The sequence below is a fragment of the Eretmochelys imbricata genome, chromosome 1, assembly GCF_965152235.1.
Source record: "Eretmochelys imbricata isolate rEreImb1 chromosome 1, rEreImb1.hap1, whole genome shotgun sequence".
NCBI classification, from domain to species: Eukaryota; Metazoa; Chordata; order Testudines; family Cheloniidae; genus Eretmochelys; species Eretmochelys imbricata.
In genome coordinates, this window is record NC_135572.1 from 320,168,708 (window position 1) to 320,195,130 (window position 26,423).

The 26,423-nt window shown below is 42.2% G+C and overlaps 1 protein-coding gene across 1 annotated transcript in view; it reads right to left on the bottom strand.

The window, feature by feature from the left end:
- Positions 1–26,423, bottom strand: part of GRM8 (glutamate metabotropic receptor 8) — a 456,107-nt gene that overhangs the window by 44,736 nt on the left and 384,948 nt on the right. Inside the window, exon 8 of the mRNA XM_077807845.1 lies at positions 6,698–7,633. Within this exon, the coding sequence (XP_077663971.1) occupies positions 6,698–7,633 (936 nt within the window). The remainder of the gene's footprint in view (positions 1–6,697; positions 7,634–26,423) is intronic.

Sequence of the window (26,423 nt, forward strand, 5' to 3'; positions counted from 1 at the left end):
AAAACCACACCATTCATTTAAAGAGCACAGTGAAAGGAATAATATATACTGCACAGGAATCAGGGCCTCGAGTGTATGCAGATAGAGTGAAATTCTTGTCTATGCAGAGGACCAGCACATGGCCTATGCACCATATACATCCCACTACGGATATGTCTACACTCCACAGTTTGGACAAAGAGCGTGTGAACAGCAGTGCACACCAAAGTTCCACTCTGTAATTCCCACTGTGGACACTGCAGGTGCAAACTTAACGGTTCCAAGTTCATATGGAGCATAAGCACTCCCTTACTGACTTTCACTGGTTATCTGGATTGTGGGTGGGAAAGAAAGGGATAATAGCCTTGCAGTACTTCTGCATTCACTAGTTGAACATGTGGACAGAAGTGGATCTGGTCCACAACTGCACAGGGGAGCTTCACTGTCTGACACATAGCGGGAAGTGTGCTGCTCCAGGTATGGACCTGGAGCAGGGTACTTCCCCCACAGACCTCACGGAGCCTAGATTCTGAGTCAGACCGTAGTTCCCATTCTACTCCTGGAGCATCGTAAAAAACACATGGTCCCTTGCTCAGCCCTTTGAAGATATCAAATGTCATGATTTATTTGAGATTACTAGAAAAAGTTTAAAACTGAAGAACTAATTTAATTAATAAAACACTTTTTGGAACAATAAAAAAACTTAGGGCCTGATTCTCTTCTCACTTATACTGGTGCAAATCAAGAGTAATGCCACTGAAATCAGCTGAGTTCAACTGGAGCAAAAATAGTGAAAGTTAGAGGAATATCAATCCCACAGTCTGCTAAATGTGCACACCCGAGCACTGTACACTGATGGGTCTACCAAAAAAGTGTTCATTACCGCTAGCTGAATTCTTATGCAGTTTGTTACACTGGAGCAAAGGATTCAATTAAACTCAATACAGACATTATGAACAAGATGAAATAAATGTTAACATGATGAGTTCCCTTTCTCAAGATCTGCTTTCTTTCTTTGGTGCTGTGATGTGTACACGATGGACAACCTTCAGAGACACATCTCTGAATATTGTCTGAACTAGGAGGATGATACTTTGAGATGAAGAAAACTCTCAGTGCAGGCTGGTTCATTAACAAAGTCTGAAGCATTATCAGACATTTTGTTTTCTTAATGTCACCTTCAAATCATTTTGAATTCATCGTAAGTGAAATAAAAATTAGAAGAAAAAAATTTGACCAACATCTCCAGAAATGTAGGGGGGGCAGAGGGAATTTACCTGCACCAGAGTTTTCAAGCTTTTTCATCGTTTGGACCACATTTTAACAGATAGTCTCTTGTGGTCGCCTCTCCCTCCCATTGGAAATTGAATAATATCCTTATTACAAGTACAGCAACAGTTTGCATGGACAATTAGTATTATGAAATGATCAGATGTATTTGTATCTTCTTTTAAGTGACTTAGCAGCTGGTAACAAATAGGAGAGCCATGTTATGTGACCAGCAAGTTCTCTACCCACTCCCAGCTATTGCTCCCTCAGTCACCTTGAGTCTATGTACAAGAGCTTAAGAACTGTGAGACTAGTAAAGCCGCAAGAATAATGATGTATTGTAACACTCATATGATCTGTTTATGCCATACTTTTTAATTTGCCTTTACTCCACTTGTTGGAGAAAAGATCAAAGTTGTAGGCAGAGTTTGGAAATATGCTGAAATGTTCCTGTCTCTTTAAATTACCCCTTTTGGTTATTTCACTGCTTCCAGAATGGGGAGAAGAACAGGAAGGGGGGAGAATGACTTAGTGTTTTCTGTGGGTCCTTTTTCCTTATCAAAAAGTTCAGCCTCCTTTCTTTTGCAAAATGGAAAACAAGTATTCGTATGTTCACTCAAAACAGAAAAGTACTAGGCTAATATAATAAATTATATCTTCATTATCTGAATGAACATGATTCATCCACCTGTCAAAACTTGTAAAACAAGTAATGCAAGGAAATTAAGTAGATCTTTTCATTGAATAGAGATGTATTTTAGACAGTCATTTATCCTCTGCCAATTCTTGTGCAGTCTGCCGTTGTAACATAATTTTACCCAGTGGTTCATAAAACATCTGTTTTAATCATTCAGCCAACTTCACTTTTTATTCTACAGCATTCCAACCATCATGACATTTTAAGAGATCTCTATTTCAGAAAATCCCAGTACTTTAACACTGTGCCATGCAAATGTGAGGTCAAAGGATATGCAGGCTGGAATGCTATCTTGTACAGTTTTGCCACTTTCCACTTCAAGCACCTCAGTGACATTTACTTCTGTGCAAAGGATATAGTGTTTTATGTCTTGAGGTAAATTTTCTCCCATTATCCCCATATAGCTTCGAAATATCTTTCAATGCTTTTAGTAGGTTTCCTTTTTTTTATAGTAGAAGACAACAGCATAATCATGAAGTGACAAAATAAGAAAGAGAAAATCAGTCCAAAAATACTCAGCAGAGTCATTGCCCTTTTTTGCTCTTACACTTAGGCTGATGATGGAATCTGCTGATGAACAAAACCTGCATACTGTTCTCGTCTGCATCTTTTGAATCCCGCTAGTAGCAACAACCACAAACTGAAATGCTACAGAAATAATAATCAGAAGAAAGGCTTTCTTAGGCATGTATGTTGGTTTGATGTTCTGCTGGTTGAGATTCAAGATAACTGAAGTGTCTGGAAATTTATAAAAACCATCAGACTAGGATGAAGGGAGGTTCAGAAGGTTTTTTTGTGCCTTTGCTTATTTGCTACTTTAAATTTACTTTTTTTTCTCATATGTTTCTAAATCCTCCCAACTATGTTTTATTTTTACACCTACATAATTACAGATAATCGGAAGGTGAGTAGAAAAACGATCATAATGGGACTATTAATAACAAACTACATACATTGGGCCTGAACCTGAGCGAGGGTAATCAGCCTAGCCCTATTGACTTCAGTGAAGTTACGCTAATTTCCACCAGCTGAGGATTTGGCCTAGTAATTATAATCTTGAATACTCACATAAGCCTTTTCTTTTCCTCAATCTCCAGTGTCCCTTACATATGTCTAAAGTCCAATCCAGCATCTTGCTCATTAAGACACTGATGCAGCAAATTCAGCAAAACACTTAACCACATTCTTAACTTTCGGCATGTGTTTGAGTCCTATTAACATCAGTGCTTAATTATTGACTTAATTAATCAGGGTCCAAAGTTTTTGTAATAGTTGTACATTCAAACTCAGCTTCATCCTGTCCAAAATCTCACTGGACTCTTATATCTTCTAGGATTTCTTCAAATACCATGAAAGTCAATGGGCATCTTTCCATACATTAATTGACTTTGGATCAGGCCTTCTGTTAGTTTCAAATAGCAAGCTGTTTAAATTACCTTGTCTCTCTGTTTATCAGTATAAATATCTTGGGAGTGGAAGAACAACAGGAGATCCTAAAACATTTTCTACCTAAATTGTGTGCTCATTAGTTCTTGGGATGGGCAATTGTGTATATGATTCTTCCAGAAAATATATTGGTTTCTGCTGCTTGTTGTGGGTATCAGTAGCATTTAGGGGACAAAGAAGTGCCCATCAGGAAGCAGGGCCTGCAGCAGAGCCAGTCTCTCGGCAACCTGCCCCAGTACAGCTGGCCTGTAGTAGGCTGCCTGAATTGCTACACCACCTGATTGGCTGGAAAAGTCAGCAGACCGGCTCTTAATCCCCATAGAAGCACCACCATCAATAGCACCACAGTGACTGCTCAAAGTGTATCCCATGGCTGCAAAAGCTCCTGTGCCTGCTTGCCCGCAGCCCTGCTCTGGGCCTGTTTCAGTCTTGGACCCAGCATTGCCTGTCTTGCCTCACTCCAGGTTAACTGGTTCTGACCCTTGACTCCAATTCCTGACTTCTGACTCCAGCTCAGACTCCTGCTCAGGCCACTAGGCCCCTGATTCCTGCTCACGCCCCAGTTCTGACAGTGCCCCAGAACACTTTCAGAGAAGTTTTAACTATTTATTATTATGATTTATTATTAATTATTTTTATTATTATTAATAGGAACATGTCTAGAGATACAGATGCTGTAAAGTACCAGTTGGGAATAGATTTGGGATGTAAAGACTGCCTTGCTCAATTTTATTCCCTTCAGCATTTCAAGAATGCAACCCTTGCTCTTATTCTGTCCTTTAAATTCCCCAATTTATAGCTAGATTCCCTTTGAACAAGCTCAAGCCGTATAGCCAAATAATATAAGGGCTCTAAAATCAATTGCAGATAAGGTCCAGGGTGATGAGCATCTCAGAAACCACCACTTCATTTAATTTATCGCATTATTTCCTTATCAGATAAAAATAGGTGTACAAAAAGCAATTCCAATTACCAGATTTTATAGTGTATTAGCTTTCCTTAGAACATGCGTCTTTAGAAGTTCTATATTGACTGAGAAAACTACAAGTAACTTTGCCTAAGTATATTCAGAGACTTATTATATATGTGAGCACTAATCATTACATTTTTGTCCCATTTAGAGCAATAATTTAATTGCATGCATGCTTGAGCTATTGTGATGATGTCCATAAGGCTCAGTGTGGAAACATGTTTTTATTTACAACAAGAAGCAGAAGGGCTGAAAGAATTATTTGAATTGCAAAACTACTGTATTAACATTTTAATTTGTTTTTTCCCTCCTGAAAGTCATTATATGAAGAACAAGAATAACTGATCATTTTTTTAAAAATGCAACAACTAAATAACAGAGTTTAGTGCCAGAACCCAGGAGATTTAGTTATGTTCATTTGTCCACTTTGGGAGTTCACATAAGAAACCAAACAGAGGGGTTTATTATTCTCTTCTTTCGAAGTGGAGAGCGTGTCATCTCTTGCGTCAAATAAATGAGAACCTATTGTGTAAATTAAAAGTCATTCCGGAACCACCGGCCAATAGCATTTTCCATTATCCAGAAATACATGTGTTTAGTCACAAATACCATGCCTTGCTAAACTCAGCATGCCCTGAATGGTAAAACATTCTCTTTCAAATAATAAGTATTGCATCCCTAGCCACACAAGTTTTTACTGACTTAAACCTATACATAAAAGCATCAGCATTTAAACTCTGTTCACACATACAATTATCAGCTAAAAGTATTTCCCTGTTCCAATTATAAGTGTCACAGTTCTTCAGCTTTACTTACTTCACCTATGCTGTGCCACTACCTTAGGGCTTAATTCTCCATAAAATATTAATGGCCTTTCATTCTGAACAAGGCCATGCAAGTCATGACAGGTCACAGATCTTGGCTTTGTGGCAGCCTGACCTATTCAGCAGTGAGTGTGCTTAGTACTTTTTTTTTTCTTTTTTTTTTTTTAAGAAATCTGGGTGAAAACCACATTGATCTATGGAAATGAAAAAGATCATACTAATGAGCTCTGCTCCCCCTGAAAACTTTTCTGACTGAATCAGCAGGTGTTTTATTTAGTCACACATTACCACTTTTTGAATTTTGAAGCCAAGGGGGTTATGCCAGCCGAAAGCATGTGGCCGTTTTGCATATACATTAATGGGGATAGATTCCGTAGTCCATTTTCTGAAAAAATATTTTGGATAATTTAAAAAATATTTTTTTAAAAAATCACCCATTAGGAATGGGAGTGGGGGGAGGCTCTGGTTCAGAGATTCATACCCTACATTTCTGCTTTTCAAGATTTTCCAAACCGTCTTGGCGATTGATCTGTGTTTTATTGCTCTTTCCTGGCAGATTTGCCATCTTTCCCAATGTCAGCTGGAGACAAACTCACATAGCTGACATGTGTCTCTGTCTTCCCATTAGAAGCAAGAGAGAGAGAGTTAAATGTCTGAGATATTGTATATGGTTCTCGCTGACTGATATTACGAAAGGATCTTGTCAACTGAACAAGGAAGAACTGACCTCTGAACATGTTAGACTGAATCTCTCATCAAAAGAGCTCATTTTCATGAGCCTAATTTCCTCAAAAAGAAAAGGAGGACTTGTGGCACCTTAGAGACTAACAAATTTATTTGAGCATAAGCTTTTGTGAGCTACAGCTCACTAACACAGCTGCTACTCTGAAACCTGTAATTTCCTCAAGGCGCTATTAATTAATTAACTGAGCCCTTATGTAAAGTTTTAAATGAGATAAATATTCAATTTACTGAGTATTTTTCTCTCCATATTTGTATTTATTTATTTATTTATTTGTATGTGTGGCTGACAGGTAAAGGTAATGACTTTCATTCTACCCAAACATTCTTCTTCATTATTTTTGACAAGTGTAAGTAGATCTTGGTGGAGTTTTGAAATATATCTATTTACATCAGTTCTGTGCTAGGCAGCAAACATTTATAGCATTTTGTATAACAGACTGGAGCATCATGAATAATAATAATACCCATTAGTGGAAGCAGTCATTTAAGGAAAAGATGTATCCAGAAAATAACTTGGTCATTTTGGCAATCATGGCAGTTATGGCAGTCATGTCATAATCAGATCCCAGATCTTGATACAAATCCCAGGAAATGTACATCTCCAAAGACACATACCATTACCTTCCATTTCTTAATATTCTAGCAATTTGTGTTCACATTCAGAATTAGTAATTTATAAGACTTATAAGATTTATTAATGTAATGTTACAAATATTGTAATGGAAAAAGGCAGGTTAACATTTGATTCTTAATTTTATTGTCACTTACCTTCTCTGTGGACTGCGCAGTACCAAAAAAGATTGGAATAAAAGCTAACCAAATTATGCAGGTGGTGTACATAGTAAATCCAATGGGTTTTGCTTCATTGAAGGTCTCTGGAACCCCTCTTGTTTTAATTGCATACACAGTGCATGTGACCATCAAGAGAATACTGTATCCAAGGGAACAAATGAGAGAAAGATCAGAAATGTCACATTTGAGAACTCCCCTGGCATTTTCAGGATCTAGTGTCCTCTGCTCTCCATAGTCTACTACGATATGTGGTGGATCAACAGCAAACCAGATGAAGACTCCAAGAAGCTGCATGGATATGAGGCTGAAAGTGATCACCAACTGGGAAGCTGGGCTAATAAACTTTGGAGCTGTGACAGATTTTTTACCTTGCTCAAATATTCTGTGGATTCTATTAGTTTTTGTGAGCAAGGCAGAGTAACTGAAGCACATGCCGAGTCCTAAAAAGAGCCGTCGAAATGAGCAGATCACTGTGTCCGGAGCGGCAATCATTAAAAAAGTGATAGAGTAACAGAGAAAAATCCCAGTCAATAGCACATAGCTGAGTTCGCGGCCAGATGCTCTGACGATGGGTGTGTCATTGTAGCGGACAAATGTCACGATGACAAAGGTGGTTGCAATAATTCCGAGAATAGCTATGAACACAGGCACGATGGCCCAGGGAGAATGCCACTCCAGTTTGATTATTGGGATAAGCTGGCAATCTGTGCGGTTGGCATTTGGTCGCTTATTAAATGGGCACAGTTCACAGGTGAGCTCATCCACTTGGTAATGGTACCCTTCACAGCGTTCACAGTGCCAACAGCAAGGCACTCCTTTTACTGTTTTCTTTCTTTCCCCAGGTTTACAGGGCAGGCTGCAAACAGAAGCTGGATGTGTATGATCTCTGTTAGCCCACTGCATGTCTTCTACCTATGGGTATAAAAAATTAATGAGCCTTCCATTTTCCTTCATTTATAATATCCTAATCCTGGCCACAGGTTTGTTATAAATCATGGTTTGCTGACAGTACAAATACAGTTTACCATAATAAGCAACCTGTTTCTTTCCCTTATATTGACTTTATGAAAGTGTTAAATGATCGTGCCCAATAAATCATTCATGCCATGGGCTTGATGAGTGTCATTTGTTTCTATTTACCTCTTTACTGCCGACCAAATTGACATCTGTAAAGAGATTTATTGACTCCAGGCTAGTTTAAAGGCAAAATGTCCTACAGAAAGAAGTGTATAAACTAATCACATGCAAGTATAAATACCAGTAGTTTTCCAACATTTAATTAGGAAATGTGGATGATGTGGGTTTTGAATTAATTTCTGGTACAGCAAAAGGACAGATTAAAATCTCCATGCATCAACTCTGACAGAATAAAAATTACCAGGGAAGGATCCACTTCCATTTAGACATAATGCTATCTCTTCCAAGAAGAACCTGTTATCTGTTCATATGTTTTCATCCTTCAACTTTTGCTCAAAATGCATAAGAATATCTTTTTTTCCCACTTCTAGTAGGTAAAAATGTGTATACACCACAATATAATTAATAATTTAAAGAGATGTCACAGCTGCACTTCAATCCTCCTGGTTTAAAAATTCCAATTTTTTTTATAATTTAAAATTCATACACACAGTGCAACCTTGTTTCAAAGGGGCCATCAATCCTGGATCTCTCCACAATGACATATAACAAAACAGGAAGTCTCCCCCACAAAAAATAAAATAAAATCTATAAAGAAAACTAACGGATCTAACAAGATTCTTGCTTAACTTCTGCAGCTTGGCCCAGATTCTGCCACCTTTACTCAGGTTGAGTAGCACTTTGTTCCACAAGGGATCCCACTGCTTTAAACAGAGCTACTTACAGAATAAGGTATTATTGCAAGGATGGCAGAATCTGGCCCTTTTCTTTGTGCTGCATCCATGCCCCATCCTTCATGTGTACATTATTTAATTAGATTGTAAGCTCTTAAGTGCAGGGACTGTGTCCTGATCCTTGCCTGTAAAGTGCCTAGCACAGTTCTGGATTTATAAATAAAACAGCAATAATAAACCTTTGTGTGGCATGGGTGTTTTCACCTCCCACTGGCAGAGGACAGAGTAAGGCCAGGTTGGCAAAGGTGATCATTTTGGCCTTAGCAGTTCCAGCAGTGTTACCACAAATTTCAGAGAGCAGCACACCATGTAAGGCAGCTGCTTCACAGCCCCACTCCCCTGCCTCCGAGCAGCCAAGCACCAACCATACAGCCATGTTGACGTGACAGTGGAGCCTCCATTCCCTTCTTCTGTGCCATAGGTGACCTTCTGGTTCATTTTATTCTTCACAGCAAAAGTGCCAAATTATAATGATGTGTCAAACGTAAACACACTCATAAAGTCAAGTCTCTAAGGCCTAAATCTTCAAAGGGATTTCGGCATCTAACTCCCATTACAATCAATGGGAGTTTAGGTACTTAAATATCTTTGATGATCTGGGTCTAAGGGCCTAATGCAAAGCTCACTCAAGTCTATAGGAGTATGTCTACACTGGAATAAAACAGCTGTAGCTAAACTGTGTCAGCTAGGGTTGCCAGCTTTCTAATTGCACAAAACCAAACACGCTTGGCCCAGCCTCCTGCCCCGCCCCTTCTCTGAGGCCCTGCCCCACCACATCCTGGCCAATGGGAGCTGCAGCCCCAGCCTGCCTCAGCCCCACTGCACTGCTGACTGGACTTTTAACATCCCAGTCAGCAGTGCTGACCAGAGCCACCAGTGGCCCTTTTTGACTGGGTGTTCTGGTCAAAAACTGGATGCTTTGCAACCCTAGTGTCAGCTTACTCAAGGTCATGAGCAGTGTTCCCTCTAATTTTTCCCACACATGTATGGAATGAATTTTGTTATGTCACACATCACCTCCATATTGGTGCACATAACAAAATTCATGTGGTGGGGGTGGGGCCAAGGGGTTTGGAGTGTGGGAGGGGGGCTCAGGGCAAAAGCAGAGGATTTGGGTGCGGTGGGGAGGGTGAGGGACTCAGGACTGGGGCAGAGGTTTGGGGTGCAGGGAGGAGATGAGGGCTCTGCCTGGGGGTGCAGGTTCTGGAGTGGGGCCGGGGATGAGGGGTTTGGGATGCAGGCTGCCTGGGGGCTACAGCAGGGAGAGAGAACTCCCCCCAGCTCTTTCTCCCCACAGAAGCACCTGGGCTGGCAAGGGGAGAGGCACCTCCCCCGTCACGGCAGGTCCCTGCTGGGGCTGGCAGAAAGAGGTGCCTCTCCCCACCATGGCAGGTCCGTGCTGGGGGAGAGGCATCTTTCTCCACCACAGCCCTGAGCCCTTGCGTGGGGCTTAATAGGCAGCTGTGCAGCTTAGAGGGAACTTAGGTAATGAGGCTTAGGCTACAGGGCTGTAAAATTGCAGTGTAGTCTTTTGGGCTCAGGTTGGAACCCGGGTTCTGGGACCCCACAAGTGGGGAGAGTCCCAGAGCCTGGGCTGTAGGCCAAGCCCAAACGTCTACACTGCAGTGTTATAGCCCCACAGCCCGAGCCACACGAGTCTGAGTCAGCTGACATAGGCCAACCAACATGGGCCAGCCATGGGTGTTTTATCACAGAGTAGACATAGCCGTGGAGTCTTAAGCTATTCTACAGTCCTCTTGATTCTCAAGACCAGCAATCATACTATTTTGAGCAACCTAATTCATCCAATAGGAATGAAGGAAAAGTGTTGCTATGATTCTGAATGATAAGTACAGTATTAGCACTTTTCCCTCACATCGGTGCTATGAAGATAAATACATTAAAGACTGTGGGTAGAATTCTTTGAGGGGTCAACAAGCCTGTGGACCAAGGAGATCCAGTGGATATAGTGTACTTAGATTTTTAGAAAGCCTTTGACCATGTCCCTCACCAAAGGCTCTTATGCAAAATAAGCTGCCACGGGATAAGGGAAGGTGCTTTCATGGATTGGTAACGGGTTAAAAGATAGGAAACAAAGGGTAGGTATAAATGGTCAGTTTTAAGAATGGAGGGAAGTAAATAGTGGTGTCCCCCAGGTGTCTGTACTGGGACCAGTACTATTCAACATAATCATAAATGATCTGAAAAAGGGGGTAAACAGTGAGGTGTTGTAGATGATACAAAATTACTAAAAGTAGTTAAGACCCAGGGAGACTGCAAAGAGCTACAAAAGGATCTCTCAAAACTGGGTGACTGGTCAACAAAATGGCAGATTAAATTTAATGCTGATAAATGCAAAGTAATGCACATTGGAAAGCATAATTCCAACTATACATATAAATGATGGAGTCCAAATTAGCTGTTACCACTCACGAAAGAGATCTTGGAGTCATTGTGGATAGCTCTCTGAAAACATCAACTCTATGTGTAACAACAGTCAAAAAAGCGATCAGAATGCTGGGAATAATTAAGAAAGGGATAGATAATAGGACAGAAAATATCATGTTGCCTCTATATAAATCCATGGTACGCCGACGTCTTGAATACTGTGTGCAGATGTGGTTGCCCCATCGCAAAAAAGATATATTAGAATTGGAAAAGGTTCAGAAAACGGCAACAAAAATGATTAGGAGTATGGAATGGCTTCCATATGAGGAGAGATTAATAAGACTGGGTCTTTTCAGCTTGGAAAAGAGACGGCTAAGGGGAGATATGATTGAAGTCTATAAAATCATGACTGGTGTAGAGAAAGTAGATAAGAAAATGTTGTTTACTCCTTCCCATAACACAAGAACAAGGGGTCACCAAATGAAATTAATAGGCAGCAGGTTTAAAACAAATAAAAGAAAGTTTTTCTTCACACAATGCACAGTCAACCTGTGGAACTCCTTGCCAGAGGATGTTCTGAAGGCCAAGACCATAACAGGGTTCAAAAAAGAACTAGATATATTCATGGAGGATAGGTCCATCAATGGCTATTAGCCAGGATGGGCCAAAAATGGTGTCTCTAGCCTCTGTTTGCCAGAAGCTGGGAATGAGTGACAGGAGATGGATCACTTGATGATTATCTGTTCTGTTCATTCCTTTTAGGGCCCCTGGCACTGGCCACTGTCAGAAGACAGGATACTGGGCTAGATGGACCTTTGGTCTGACCCAGTAGGGCCATTCTAATGTTCTTACATAATAGTAAGGTAATGGGGGGGGCATACAAATACATCATTCATATTATATAAATCACTCGGGTACTTCTGAGTGTTTCCCTTGTTCAACTGGGCAAAATGGGCATGGTTTATTTTAATCTACTACTATGCAGTATTTGTTCTTGAATGTCCCTCAAAACTCTTGTGGTTGGTAAAAACACTTGAATGTCTCACAAGTTACATGATCCAGTGACAACAGAGGTAATAAATGCCCATCTTGAGAAGGTCAGTAGTAATGATTCACATTATAGTTTTCATTCCAGTAGATCTGGCACACAAAATATGTACCACATAATTCATATTATGGCAATATAACGTTACAAATATTGGAAAAACTTCCCAGAAGAGCAAACTTGCTTCTTTTTTTCTTAAAAAAAAAAAAAAGTAATCATTTTAGTCTTCTAAGCCTAGAATTATCTAAAACAGAGTGATCTTTCAAGGCTCAGAAAATGTATGTAAAAATAGGAAATATTCAATATTTGAGGTGGGTTGGAATGTTTTATTCCCCTATTTCACTTTATTTCTCCCAATTTTTTTTTTTAAGGCTAATCTGATGATTAGATTCATAGATCCAGATTGCCCCAGACATGGAAAAAAGGTCCCTAGCAGACAGGAAATTCTGTGAGTCCCTGCTTATGGGATTTTCATTGCATCATTAAACCTTAGGAGAAAGAAGAAGTAGTAAGCAACTGGGCCTTCTAAATCCAAGGACACCCAGTAATCTTCAAAGTTGTTTTCCCTTCACAGAGTTTCACATTCAGCACTTCTTCTATACTTGGATATTCCTTTGGGTCTGGGGAAGGGTACAATGCTGCAGAAAGCAACTGTTCCCCCAGCTTTGCTCCATCCCACTCTACCACCCTCTTCCCCCCCTCCACTGCTAGGGATCCCTGCAGATCACTCAGAGACCACTCCCATGGAGGCAGAGTGAGAGCAGGATGATACCACAGAGCAAGCGTTACTTTTCTTTGGTGTCCCCAGACCTGCTAGAGGTCCCCTTTACTCGCAGAAAGGGAAGCAGCAATCCAACTCACATAAATTAAAGACTGGAAAGACATGTTGCTGTAGGTCATCTAGCTGAACCCCCATGTACCTATAAACTTCCAGTATGCTATGCACTTCATATGTTTTAAAAACTTTATTTTACTTAATATGAATGTATTGAAGTAACTCAGTACATTTCACAATGGCCAGAGTCTTTTACAACGCTCTCAAAAGCCCTTGCAGTTTTTCTAACATAAAGTGAACAATATAAAAATGGATTAAGCACCCCAAACCTCAAGGCATAATCAACCCGTAAATTGACAGGATTGCATTTTTCTCTGAATTTAACTGGAGACCCACTGGTTATAAGAAAGGATAGTAAGATACGAAAAGGAGAGGGAAGAAGACATGGGACAAGACTTTCACAATTGTTTGCCTAAAGCTAGGTTCCTAAATCCACACTGAGGCACTAAAATAATGGTCTAATTTTCAGAAGTGTTGAATGTCCATAACTTCCACTGAAGTCAAAGGGAGCTGCTGGATGCTCAGCACTTTTGGTAATCAGGTCATTTATGTTGGTGTGTAAATATGGATTTAGGGGCAGAATTTTCAAAAGTGCCTAATGGAATGCATTTAATTCAATTCATTGATTTAAATGCAAGTTAGTCTCCTTACATGCTTGGGTGCTTTGGAAACTCCCTCATGGGTCCTATCTGCATTTTTAGATGCCTAAATGCCTTTAAAAATCTCACAAAAAGTTATTTAGGAGCTTAACTTTACACGCCTACTTTTTAAAAACTTGGTTTAGAAGAATAAAAATAAAAATAAGACAAAAATAAGATAGGAGAGAGGAGAAAGAAGAGAAAGTCCCAGTAAGAAAAAATAATAATTATTGTATCACTTCTGGGACTATTTTACCCAGGGTGAACAAGAGGCAGACCTTCTATTGCTCAGACTCTGCTAAAGCTGGCTGAGGTCACTCAGATTATTTGATAGTCCTTGGTAAACTTCATTTCTGGTAGGCTCATTTTTGTTACTTACGTTTGTGTGTGCCAGCTTCTTAGTACTCTCAACTACAACATCAGCACAAGACCAGGCAAATTACTATTTTAAATCCATCCTAATCTGTTGCCCAGGTTAGGTGAGTACAGAATAGGCTAGCTCAGATTTTATTATTGGTAATAGTTTAAACCTGATTATCAATTTTATTTCAGTGGCTCCTCTGAATTTTCAAACCAAACTCCTTGATGGAATTATGTGCTACCAAGATTTGTCTAAAGTTCCCTTAGCAAAAAAGGCATTAGATGATGAGCTGCCATTTTCCACTCTCTTAATGATTATCCGCATAATAACCAAAAACAGAGTTTATAATAATTTCCTTAAATTACAATATTTGTTCGTTTTAGCACTAATTTGTCCGAACAGAGAGAATGTGCCTTCCTTGCTATTTAATCTGGAATAACCATCATAAAAATCAACTATGTAGGAGATGTATGCCTGATGGAGTTGTAATTTGTTCAGATTTACAGCCCTAAAACTCATTATATCAGCTAACTGATATATATAACATAGACTGAATGCGGTTTCATAACAATGCTGAGTAAATAGTGCCAGCCTTTTATGAACAGTACAACTACATTTGTTCTTTAACCTCTAATAACAAAGCTAAAAAATAACGCTGGGAGAGCTGGGTTAATACAAGGCATGATCTGTACATGCCGCAGTACAGCATACAGCAGGCATATTCGCAATCCAGCACCTACATTCCTTTAGCTACTCAGCAACTAATTTAATTAGTAGTGCTCTTAGACACTAAAGGAGACCAACCATTAATGTTCTTAATAGGTTCCATAACAGATTTTTTGAAGCAGACTTTCCATTATTAATGACAATAGTATTTGAGGGAGGGCCAAATTCTGCCCTCCCTCAAATACTACAGTAACCAATGACAATATCAGAACCTGGACGAGAGAGAGAGAGAAACAGATTGATCTTATTGCTGGGGCAACCCCACTGACTTTCCTGGGAAGGACAGAATCTGAAGAATAAATCATGGTTTTATAGGTGTTCATCAGGGCTCTAACTAAATATTATTGCAAGGCCCATAAAATTGCTTCAAGATATATAATATTATAACTTATCATTAGGAAATTACCTTGTATTTGAACTTTTTAAAACATTAGTTCAGAACCTGATATTTACTCAATGACAATTCAATAACAGAAAGATATTTCTTTAAGGATAATGCTGTAATGAGCTGAATAATACTAGCTATAGACAGAGGAAGTCATCAATCAGTAGTATCTCTCTAGGATATAAATGGTGTATTCTGGTCGCATTAATTGAACAAACAGGCTAATGTTTTCATTTAGAGTCAGGCAACTCAGTTCTTCAGAAGCATCAAGACTTCTGGGTATCAGTTAATATGGCTTTTAAAACATATTCTAATCCTGATTTATAAAAATGACCAAGAACTAAAATGTTACCCACAGCTCTTTCCAAGAGTTTTGCTTAGTTCTGTCACAGATCCCTACAATTATGTCTTTTCTGACTAAAGGTTCATCACTGAAGCAAAACAACTGCATGATATAATACAATTTAGTCTAATATTTAGCCTTTTGCATTCTATAATGTATCTATAACTCCCAAAGTACAAGTTAAACTCTCATGTACCTTGTCCAACCAAGTAATTTGAACCATTACGTTCAGAAATTAAACTGAAACTGACTCACCAAAAGTGAATGTTATTCATTACAAGCCTAAATATGATGATCATTGGATTTGGCCTGCTAGCCAGTTTTTATAGCTCCCAAGACAGGCTGGTGTACTTACAGGCTGAAATTACAAATATTTAACTATGGATGTTTAGACAGGAAACAAGTCAAGGGCAACCAATCCATCAGAAAGCAAACAGAGTCAGAGATAAAAACTGTCAGGAATCTGGTTTGCCAATGGCAGTGTCAAGTCAGTTTCATTACTAACTTCGTCATGTTTGCTGTGAAATGTAAGCCCCTGACCGCACTGCCTGATGTTTTCCTGCACATTGAATATTGATTGTCATTTCCTGGATGCCCAGGTTTAGACATCTGCCTAAAGCTTGACAAGGTCTTCTACTTTACTACAATCAGTTATAAAATAATCCAATCCTAAATGAAGCAGACTGGATGAAGATTCTGAATAACAGAATCAAATATAATTATCACTAATGCACCAGCTTGGAATGTTGTGAGAAATGTCATTATCTCCATTTTAAATCAGGGAAAAGAGAGGCATGGAAAAGCTAAGTCATTACATACTGAATCTCTGTTAGAATCAGGATGAGAGATTAAGACTCCTCTTAACCCACTAGCCCACAATCCTTCCTAGGCAAACCACTGAACCTCTCTATGGGTACATCTACATTTTGTGCTGCAGGTGTATATTCCAGCTCAAGGAGGCATACTTGCAGTAGGTCTGACTGAGCTAGCATTTTAAAAACAGAGTGTAGCCATGGCAGCACAAGCTGCAGGAAGACTAGCTGCCCATAGTACAGTCTCATCTGGAATGCTAGGCATGTACTCAGGGTGGCTTGTCCACTTGTGCCACTGTATTTTTAAGCACACTAGCTCAATCAGCACTAGTGTGGATATGTCTCCTCAAGTTTGTCTACACCTCCAGCTCAAAGTGTAGACAGACGCTACTACCTCTCAGTTTCACTAGTTATAAGATGGGGCAATGATATTTACCATATCTGAAACCCTGAAAATATATAAGATTTAAGATATCCCCAATTACATGTAGGTAGGTCAATTATCCCCATTATTTGGGAAGAGAGATACAGAAAGATGAACTGACAATAATGTGTTCTAAAGGAATTTGTATAGGACTGACAGTCAATAGGCCTGGTTGTGTGATACTAGTGTGATGTTGAACCCTATAAGGCTTTATGGAAATATGCTTATGAATGTATATATGACCTAACTGGAATATATTTTATGCTACATATGCCATGTAACCTATCTCTGTAAAGGTTATGATTTACTGAGTCTATTCATCCTATTTGTATGCATGTATCATTTTTGTATTCGAAGTTATGAATATTGGCTCTGTACTGGTTTGATTTTAAGTAACCTTAGTAAGGCATTTCGGCAGCTTCTTTAGAAAGGAATTTGCAAATTAAGTGCCCAGTCAAGAAACACTTAACGGACAATGGATCTTGGAAGGCTCTAATCCACATAAGAAGACTACTTGAGGACATTCAAGGTAGCATGTGAACCATGGCTGCTACCTGTAAGTTCTGAATCATGCATGGACATCTGACTTGCCCATGTGACTCCAAAACTCCATTTTGTAGCTGGATTCTACACAGTGGGAGGGAGGGGTGTCCACCCACAAGAGAAAGTCTATTTAAACCCCTGGGAGACTCCTCTATTTGGTCTTCAGCTGGCTCAAGAGGTAGCAGCTCCACCCCAAAGGATACCTTAAAGAAACGGGTACAAAGGACAGTAACTACAGGGGGTGTGAGTGATTGCTGGATCCAGACTAGAAGGAGACTAGTCTGTAAAAGGAAGCTTACTGGAACACCTTTGTGGGTGAGGTTTTACCTGTATTCAGTTTTCTTACTGGCATAGACTTGTGTGTTTTATCTTATTTTGCTTGGTAATTCACTGGGAAGATCTGAGGGTGCAAGGGAGCATGGCCTGCAAACCAACCCTCAGGTTTATAATCCACCAAAGCCATTGGTGCCCATTGACATCTGCATTGGAACAACCCTTCTGGGTACTTTGGGGTGATAACCTCAGCTAGATAATAGTTTTAAATAAAGTTGTGGCCTCTGCATTTAACCATATTATGATGTCTGTCTCTTATTGTTGCTGTGTCCATATAAATAACAACATCTACCAACTTGACTAAAAAATATCTGTAAAGTTCTATATCAGAACAAAGTACTATTAAAGCCTGACAGGGATAGAGTAATTCTGGAAAACGTGACTCACAGTTGGGTGTTTAATACATTAGACCCCAAGGCCTCTCGAGACCACCATGTTCTCTTGTCTTTTTACAAAACTATTTCTGTATTTTCAGAACAAAAATGATTTTCAATCTTTCTCAAGCATTCCAATAGAGTAAAAATAATGTGCATGAAATTTTGAAATAAACATTGATTATTTTAAATGCTCCAATTTCACACACTTTTTTTTAACTTATAAACAGAAAAAAAATGTAACAACAACAACAAACATGAGTTTGTGTAAGAAATACTTCTCCCAATATTACCACAAAAGCAGCTTGGGTAGATAAGGACAGTTGTGGTACTGAAGCTGCTGACAGGAACTGGAAGTCCTGGCACAGTCAAGGAATTATGATGTGATTGGAATAATAGATACTTGGTGGGATAACTCACATGACTGCAGTACTGTCATAGAGGGGTATAAACTGTTCAGGAAGGACAGGCAGGGCAGAAAAGGTGGGGGAGTTGCACTGTATGTAAGGGAGCAGTATGACTGCGCAGAGCTCAAGGATGAAACTGCAGAAAAACCTGAGTGTCTCTGGATTAAGTTTAGAAGTGTGAGCAACAAGGGTGATGTCGTGGTGGGAGTCTGCTATAGACCACCAGACCAGGGGGATGAGGTGGACAAGGCTTTCTTCCGGCTACTCACAGAAGTTACTAGATTGCAGACCCTGGTTCTCATGGAAGACTTCAATCACCCTGATATCTGTTGGGAGAGCAATACAGCAGTGCACAGACAATCCAAGAAGTTTTTGGAAAATGTAGGGGACAATTTCCTGGTGCAAGTGCTGGAGGAACCAATTAGGGGCAGAGCTCTTCTTGACCTGCTGCTCACAAACTGGGAAGAATTAGGAGGGGAAGCTAAAGTGGATGGCAACCTGGGAGGCAGTGACCATGAGATGGTTGAGTTCAGGATCCTGACACAGGGAAGAAAGGAGAGCAGCAGAATACAGACCCTGGACTTCAGAAAAGCAGACTTTGACTCCCTCAGGGAACTGATGGACAGGATCCCCTGGGAGAATAACTTGAGGGGGAAAGGAGTCCAGGAGAGCTGGCTGTATTTTAAAGAATCCTTACTGAGGTTACAGGGACAAACCATCCTGATGTGTAGAAAGAACAGTAAATATGGCAGGCAACCAGCTTGGCTTAACAGTGAAATCCTTGCTGATCTTAAACACAAAAAAGAAGCTTACAAAAAGTGGAAGATTGGACAAATGACCAGGGAAGAGTATAAAAATATTGCTCGGACATGCAGGAGTGGAATCAGGAAGGCCAAATCACACCTAGAGTTGCAGCTAGCAAGAGATGTTAAGAGTAACAAGAAGGGTTTCTTCAGGTATGTTAGCAACAAGAAGAAAGTCAAGGAAAGTGTGGGCCCCTTACTGAATGAGGGAGGCAACCTAGTGACAGAGGATGTGGAAAAAGCTAACGTACTCAATGCTTTTTTTGCCTCTGTCTTCACAAACAAGGTCAGCTCCCAGTCTGCTGCACTGGGCAGCACAGCATGGGGAGGAGGTGACCAGCCCTCTGTGGAGAAAGAGGTGGTTAGGGACTATTTAGAAAAGCTGGACGAGCACAAGTCCACGGGGCCGGATGCGCTGCATCTGAGAGTGCTAAAGGAGTTGGTGGATGTGATTGCAGAGCCATTGGCCATTATCTTTGAAAACTCATGGTGATCGGGGGAGGTCACGGACGACTGGAAAAAGGCTAATGTAGTGCCCATCTTTAAAAAAGGGAAGAAGGAGGATCCTGGGAACTATAGGCCAGTCAGCCTCACCTCAGTCCCTGGAAAAATCATGGAACAGGTCCTCAAGGAATCAATTCTGAAGCACTTAGAGGAGAGGAAAGTGATCAGGAACAGTCAGCATGGATTCACCAAGGGCAAGTCACACCTGACTAATCTAATTGCCTTCTATGACAAGATAACTGGCTCTGTGGATGAAGGGAAAGCCGTGGACGTGTTGTTCCTTGACTTTAGCAAAGCTTTCAACACGGTCTCCCACAGTATTCTTGCCAGCAAGTTAAAGAAGTATGGGCTGGATGAATGGAAGATAAGGTGGATAGAAAGTTGGCTAGATTGTCAGGCTCAACGAATAGTGATCAATGGCTCACTAGTTGGCAGCCGGTATCAAGTGGAGTGCCCCAAGGGTCGGTCGTCGGGCCGGTTTTGTTCAATATCTTCAAAAAAGATCTGGAGGATGGTGTGGATTGCACCCTCAGCAAGTTTGCAGATGACACTAAACTGGAAGGAGAGGTAGATACGCTGGAGGGTAGGGATAGGATATAGAGGGCCCTAGACAAATTAGAGGATTGGGACAAAAGAAATCTGAAGAGGTTCAACAAGGACAAGTGCAGAGTCCTGCACGTAGGACGGAAGAATCCAATTCACTGCTACAGACTAGGGACCGAATGGTTAGGCAGCAGTTCTGCAGAAAAGGACGTAGGGGTTACAGTGGACGAGAAGCTGAATATGAGTCAACAGTGTGCCCTTGTTGCCAAGAAGGCCAATGGCATTTTGGGATGTATAAGTAGGGGCACTGCCAGCAGATCGAGGGACGTGATTGTTCCCCTCTATTCGACATTGGTGAGGCCTCATCTGGAGTACTGGGTCCAGTTTTGGGCCCCACACTACAAGAAGGATGTGGAAAAATTGGAAGGAGTCCAGCAGAGGGCAACAAAAAGGATTAGGGGACTGGAACACATGACTTATGAGGAGAGGCTGAGGGAACTGGGATTGTTTAGTCTGTGGAAGAGAAGAATGAGGGGGGATTTGATAGCTGCTTTCAACTACCTGAAAGGGGGTTCCAAAGAGGATGGCTCTAGACTGCTCTCAGTGGTAGCAGATGACAGAACAAGGAGTAATGGTCTCAAGTTGCAGTGGGGGAGATTTTAGGTTTGTCATAAATATAAAGGGAAGGGTAAACCCCTTTGAAATCCCTCCTGGCCAGGGGAAAGCTCCTCTCACCTGTAAAGGGTTAAGAAGCTAAAGGTAACCTCGCTGGCACCTGACCAAAATGACCAATGAGGAGACAAGATACTTTCAAAAGCTGGGAGGAGGGAGAGAAACAAAGGGTCTGTGTCTGTCTGTATGCTGGTCTTTGCCGCGGATAGACCAGGAATGGAGTCTTAGAACTTTTAGTAAGTAATCTAGCTAGGTATGTGTTAGATTATGATTTCTTTAAATGGCTGAGAAAAGAATTGTGCTGAATAGAATAACTATTTCTGTCTGTGTATCTTTTTTGTAACTTAAGGTTTTGCCTAGAGGGGTTCTCTATGTTTTTGAATCTAATTAGCCTGTAAGATATCTACCATCCTGATTTTACGGGGGGATTTCTTTATTTCTATTTACTTCTATTTTTTTATTAAAAGTCTTCTTGTAAAAAACTGAATGCTTTTTCATTGTTCTCAGATCCAAGGGTTTGGGTCTGTGGTCACCTATGCAAATTGGTGAGGCTTTTTATCCAACATTTCCCAGGAAAGGGGGGGTGCAAGTGTTGGGAGGATTGTTCATTGTTCTTAAGATCCAAGGGTCTGGGTCTGTAGTCACCTAGGCAAATTGGTGAGGCTTTTTACCAAACCTTGTCCAGGAAGTGGGGTGCAAGGTTTTGGGAAGTATTTTGGGGGGAAGGACGCGTCCAAACAGCTCTTCCCCAGTAACCAGTATTAGTTTGGTGGTGGTGGCGGCCAGTCCAAGGACAACGGGGGGAATATTTTGTACCTTGGGGAAGTTTTGACCTAAGCTGGTAAAGATAAGCTTAGGAGGTTTTTCATGCAGGTCCCCACATCTGTACGCTAGAGTTCAGAGTGGGGGAGGAACCTTGACATGGTGGCATAGTGGTGGGATTAACCTGAAATCATTTTGAGATCCAGTTGAGATTTTTTGAACTAGAAATACAGATTTAAAAAAAAAAAAAACAGCTGAAACTGAAAGCTGAAACTGTGGCCAAGCAGAGACAAAAGGGGATTATCTTTGTGAATTGCAGGTTTTCTTTGCCTGGAGGCAGGGTACTTAACTCCTGCAGGGAAATTCACAGTCTTCCAACCCAGAGTTTTTTTTTTCTTTTCTTCCTAAAAGTAAATAGGGGGTGTGTGTTCTACCCATTTGCTTTTTCTTTGGGCTGGATAAGCAGGTTTCCAAGTAGTTGGAAGTTTTTTGCTTTAATTTGGGCCCAGAGCAGAGACAAGGGAATTGTCTTTTTCTGTAGGCTGACAATCACTATCAGAGAATAGGTATTCTATTCCAGCACAGCAAAATTTTACAGCCAAGTTTTGTTTTTTTATTTCTAAACCTCGGGTGTAAAGTTAGTTAAAAACAGAGAGGTTAGAATGACCAAATCCTCAGCTCGACTACAGCTGGAATTAGCCAAATTTCAGGCTGAGGAAAAACAAAGGGAACATGAAAGACAGATAGAACTCATGCGGCTGGAGAAGGAGGTACAGGAGGCTGCCCACAAGAGGGAAATGGAGGCAAGGAAGCATGTGGAGGAGGAGAAGGAAAAAGAGAGGAAGCATGTGGAGGAGGTGGAGACGATAAAGGCCCAGCAGAATATACCAACAAACCCTAGCAATCCTTCTCCAGGTACCACTTCCCATCCCAGAAAGTTCCCCACCTACAAGGCAGGTGATGATACTGAGGCCTTCTTAGAAAACTTTGAAAGGGCCTGCCTTGGGTACAACATCTCTACTGACCAATACATGGTAGAGCTGAGGCCGCAGCTCAGTGGACCCTTAGCTGAGGTGGCAGCTGAAATGCCTAAAGAACACATGAACAAGTATGAACTGTTTAAATCCAAGGCGAGAGTCAGAATGGGGATAACACCCGAGCAGTCTCGTCGGAGGTTCAGAGCCCTAAGGTGGAAACCAGACATGTCATTTACCCGACATGCCTACCACATTGTGAAGCATTGGGATGCCTGGATATCAGGAGCAAGTGTTGAATCTCCAGTAAATTTGCCCTTCCTAATGCAAATGGAACAATTCTTAGAGGGTGTTCCTGAGGAAATAGAAAGATACATCCTAGATGGGAAACCCAAAACTGTAATCGAGGCAGGAGAGATTGGAGCCAGATGGGTGGAGGTGGCAGAGAAGAAGAAAACTGGTCGCAGTTGGAGCGGAGACCAGAGGGGACCACCCCAGACCACACCCTATTACCGGGGGCCGCCCAAAGCCCCACCTACCTCCCAAAGAACCCTCCAGACCCCTTATCGTCCTGCCACCCTGTTCTCCAGCAACCCTCCTCGCCCCAGTGACCCGTCAGCTGGACGATGTTTTAAATGTAACGAGCTGGGGCATGTAAAGGCCAACTGCCCCAAGAACCCCAACAGATTACAGTTCATTGCACCAGAATCACACCAGAGGTCCACAGGCCCAGATACCTCCCAGATACCCTTGGAGCGGAGGGAAACTGTGAGTGTGGGCGGGAAGAAGGTCACCGCGTGGAGGGACACCGGAGCACAAGTGTCAGCTATCCATGCTTCCTTAGTGGACCCCAATTTAATCAACCCAGAGATCCAAGTGACGATTCAACCCTTCAAGTCCAACTCTTTCAATTTGCCTACAGCCAAGTTGCCTGTCCAGTACAAGGGCTGGTCAGGAACATGGACTTTTGCAGTCTATGATGATTATCCCATCCCCATGCTGTTGGGGGAAGACTTGGCCAATCATGTGAAGCAGGCCAAGAGGGTGGGAACGGTCACCCGCAGCCAGGCTAAACAAGCCGTGAGGCCTAGCTCTGTTCCGGAAACTTCTATCAGGACCCGGTCAGAGGTGATGGACCGGGACCCCAGGCCAATGTCTGCAACAGCAGTAGTGGATCCAGTCCCAGAGACCCAGACGGAACCAGTCCCAGAACCGGAACCAGCCGAACAACCAACACCAGACCCCGTGTCAGCACTGAATCCAGTACTTGCAACCTCAACACCAGAGGGCCCCACCGAACCTGAACTGGCAGCAGCCGATAACCCTACACAAGAGGCTCAGCCGGAGCCTGAATCCCAACGTAGTGCACCAGCGGAGAGCGGTTCACAGTCAACGGAAACAGCTCCATCCCCTATATCGCTTCCAGAGGGACCAAGCCTAGGTCCACAATCCAAGGAGGAACTGATGTCCCCAGCATCAAGGGCAGAGTTCCAGACCGAACAGGAAGCAGATGAAAGCCTCCAGAGAGCTTGGACTGCGGCACAGAGCAACCCACCGCCTCTCAGCTCTTCTAATCGATCCAGGTTTGGATCTTGAGCTTAGCCCATGATCACCCTAGTGGCCATGCTGGGGTGAACAGGTCCAAAGACCGTTTGGGGGGATCATTCCACTGGGAGGGAATGGGCAAGGATGTTTCTACCTATGTCCAGTCTTGTGAGGTGTGCCAAAGAGTGGGAAAACCCCAAGACCAGGTCAAAGCCCCTCTCCAGCCACTCCCCATCATTGAAGTTCCATTTCAACGAGTAGCTGTGGATATTCTGGGTCCTTTTCCGAAAAAGACACCCAGAGGAAAGCAGTACATACTGACTTTCATGGATTTTGCCACCCGATGGCCGGAAGCAGTAGCTCTAAGCAACACCAGGGCTAAAAGTGTGTGCCAGGCACTAGCAGACATTTTTGCCCGGGTAGGTTGGCCCTCCGACATCCTCACAGATGCAGGGACTAATTTCCTGGCAGGAACTATGAAAAACCTTTGGGAAGCTCATGGGGTAAATCACTTGGTTGCCACTCCTTACCACCATCAAACAAATGGCATGGTGGAGAAGTTTAATGGAACTTTGGGGGCTATGATACGTAAATTCGTAAATGAGCACTCCAATGATTGGGACCTAGTGTTGCAGCAGTTGCTCTTTGCCTACAGAGCTGTACCACACCCCAGTTTAGGGTTTTCCCCATTTGAACTTGTATATGGCCGTGAGGTTAAGGGGCCATTGCAGTTGGTGAAGCAGCAATGGGAGGGATTTACACCTTCTCCAGGAACTAACATTCTGGACTTTGTAACCAACCTACAAAACACCCTCCGAACCTCTTTAGCCCTTGCTAGAGAAAACTTACAGGATGCTCAAAAAGAGCAAAAAGCCTGGTATGATAAACATGCCAGAGAGCGTTCCTTCAAAGTAGGAGACCAGGTCATGGTCTTAAGGGAGCTCCAGGCCCATAAAATGGAAGCATCGTGGGAAGGGCCATTCACGGTCCAGGAGCGCCTGGGAGCTGTTAATTATCTCATAGCATTCCCCACCTCCAACCGAAAGCCTAAGGTGTACCACATTAATTCTCTAAAGCCCTTTTATTCCAGAGAATTAAAGGTTTGTCAGTTTACAGCCCACGGAGGAGACGATGCTGAGTGGCCTGAAGGTGTCTACTACGAAGGGAAATGTGGTGGTGGTGTGGAAGAGGTGAACCTCTCCATGACCCTTGGGTGTATGCAGCGACAGCAGATCCAGGAGCTGTGCACTAGCTACGTGCCAACATTCTCAGCCACCCCAGGACTGACTGAACGGGCATACCACTCCATTGACACAGGTAATGCTCACCCAATTAGGGTCCACCCTTACCGGGTGTCTCCTCAAGCTAAAACTGCTATAGAACGGGAGATCCAGGATATGTTACAGATGGGTGTAATCCGCCCCTCTGAAAGTGCATGGGCATCTCCAGTGGTTCTAGTTCCCAAACCAGATGGGGAAATACGTTTTTGCGTGGACTACCGTAAGCTAAATGCTGTAACTCGCCCAGACAACTATCCAATGCCCCGCACAGATGAACTATTAGAGAAACTGGGACGGGCCCAGTTCATCTCTACCTTGGACTTAACCAAGGGGTACTGGCAGGTACCGCTAGATGAATCTGCCAAGGAAAGGTCAGCCTTCATCACACATCTCGGGCTGTATGAATTTAATGTACTCCCTTTCGGGCTGCGAAATGCACCCGCCACTTTCCAAAGACTTGTAGATGGTCTCCTAGCGGGATTAGGAGAATATGCAGTCGCCTACCTTGACGATGTGGCCATATTTTCGGATTCCTGGGCAGACCACCTGGAACATCTACACAAAGTCCTTGAGCGCATAAGGGAGGCAGGACTAACTGTTAAGGCTAAGAAGTGTCAAATAGGCCTAAACAGAGTGACTTACCTTGGACACCAGGTGGGTCAAGGAACTATCAGCCCCCTACAGGCCAAAGTGGATGCTATCCAAAAGTGGCCTGTCCCAAAGTCAAAGAAACAGGTTCAATCCTTCTTAGGCTTGGCCGGTTATTATAGACGATTTGTACCGCACTACAGCCAAATCGCTGCCCCACTGACAGACCTAACCAAAAAGAAACAGCCAAATGCTGTTCAGTGGACCGGAAAGTGTCAGAAGGCCTTTAACAAGCTTAAAGCGACACTCATGTCTGACCCTGTACTAAGGGCCCCAGACTTTGACAAACCGTTCCTAGTAACCACAGATGCATCCGAGCATGGTGTGGGAGCAGTTTTAATGCAGAAAGACCTGATCAAGAATTCCACCCTGTAGTGTTTCTCAGCAAAAAACTGTCTGAGAGGGAAAGCAACTGGTCAGTCACTGAAAAAGAATGTTATGCCATTGTCTACGCTCTGGAAAAGCTACGCCCATATGTTTGGGGAC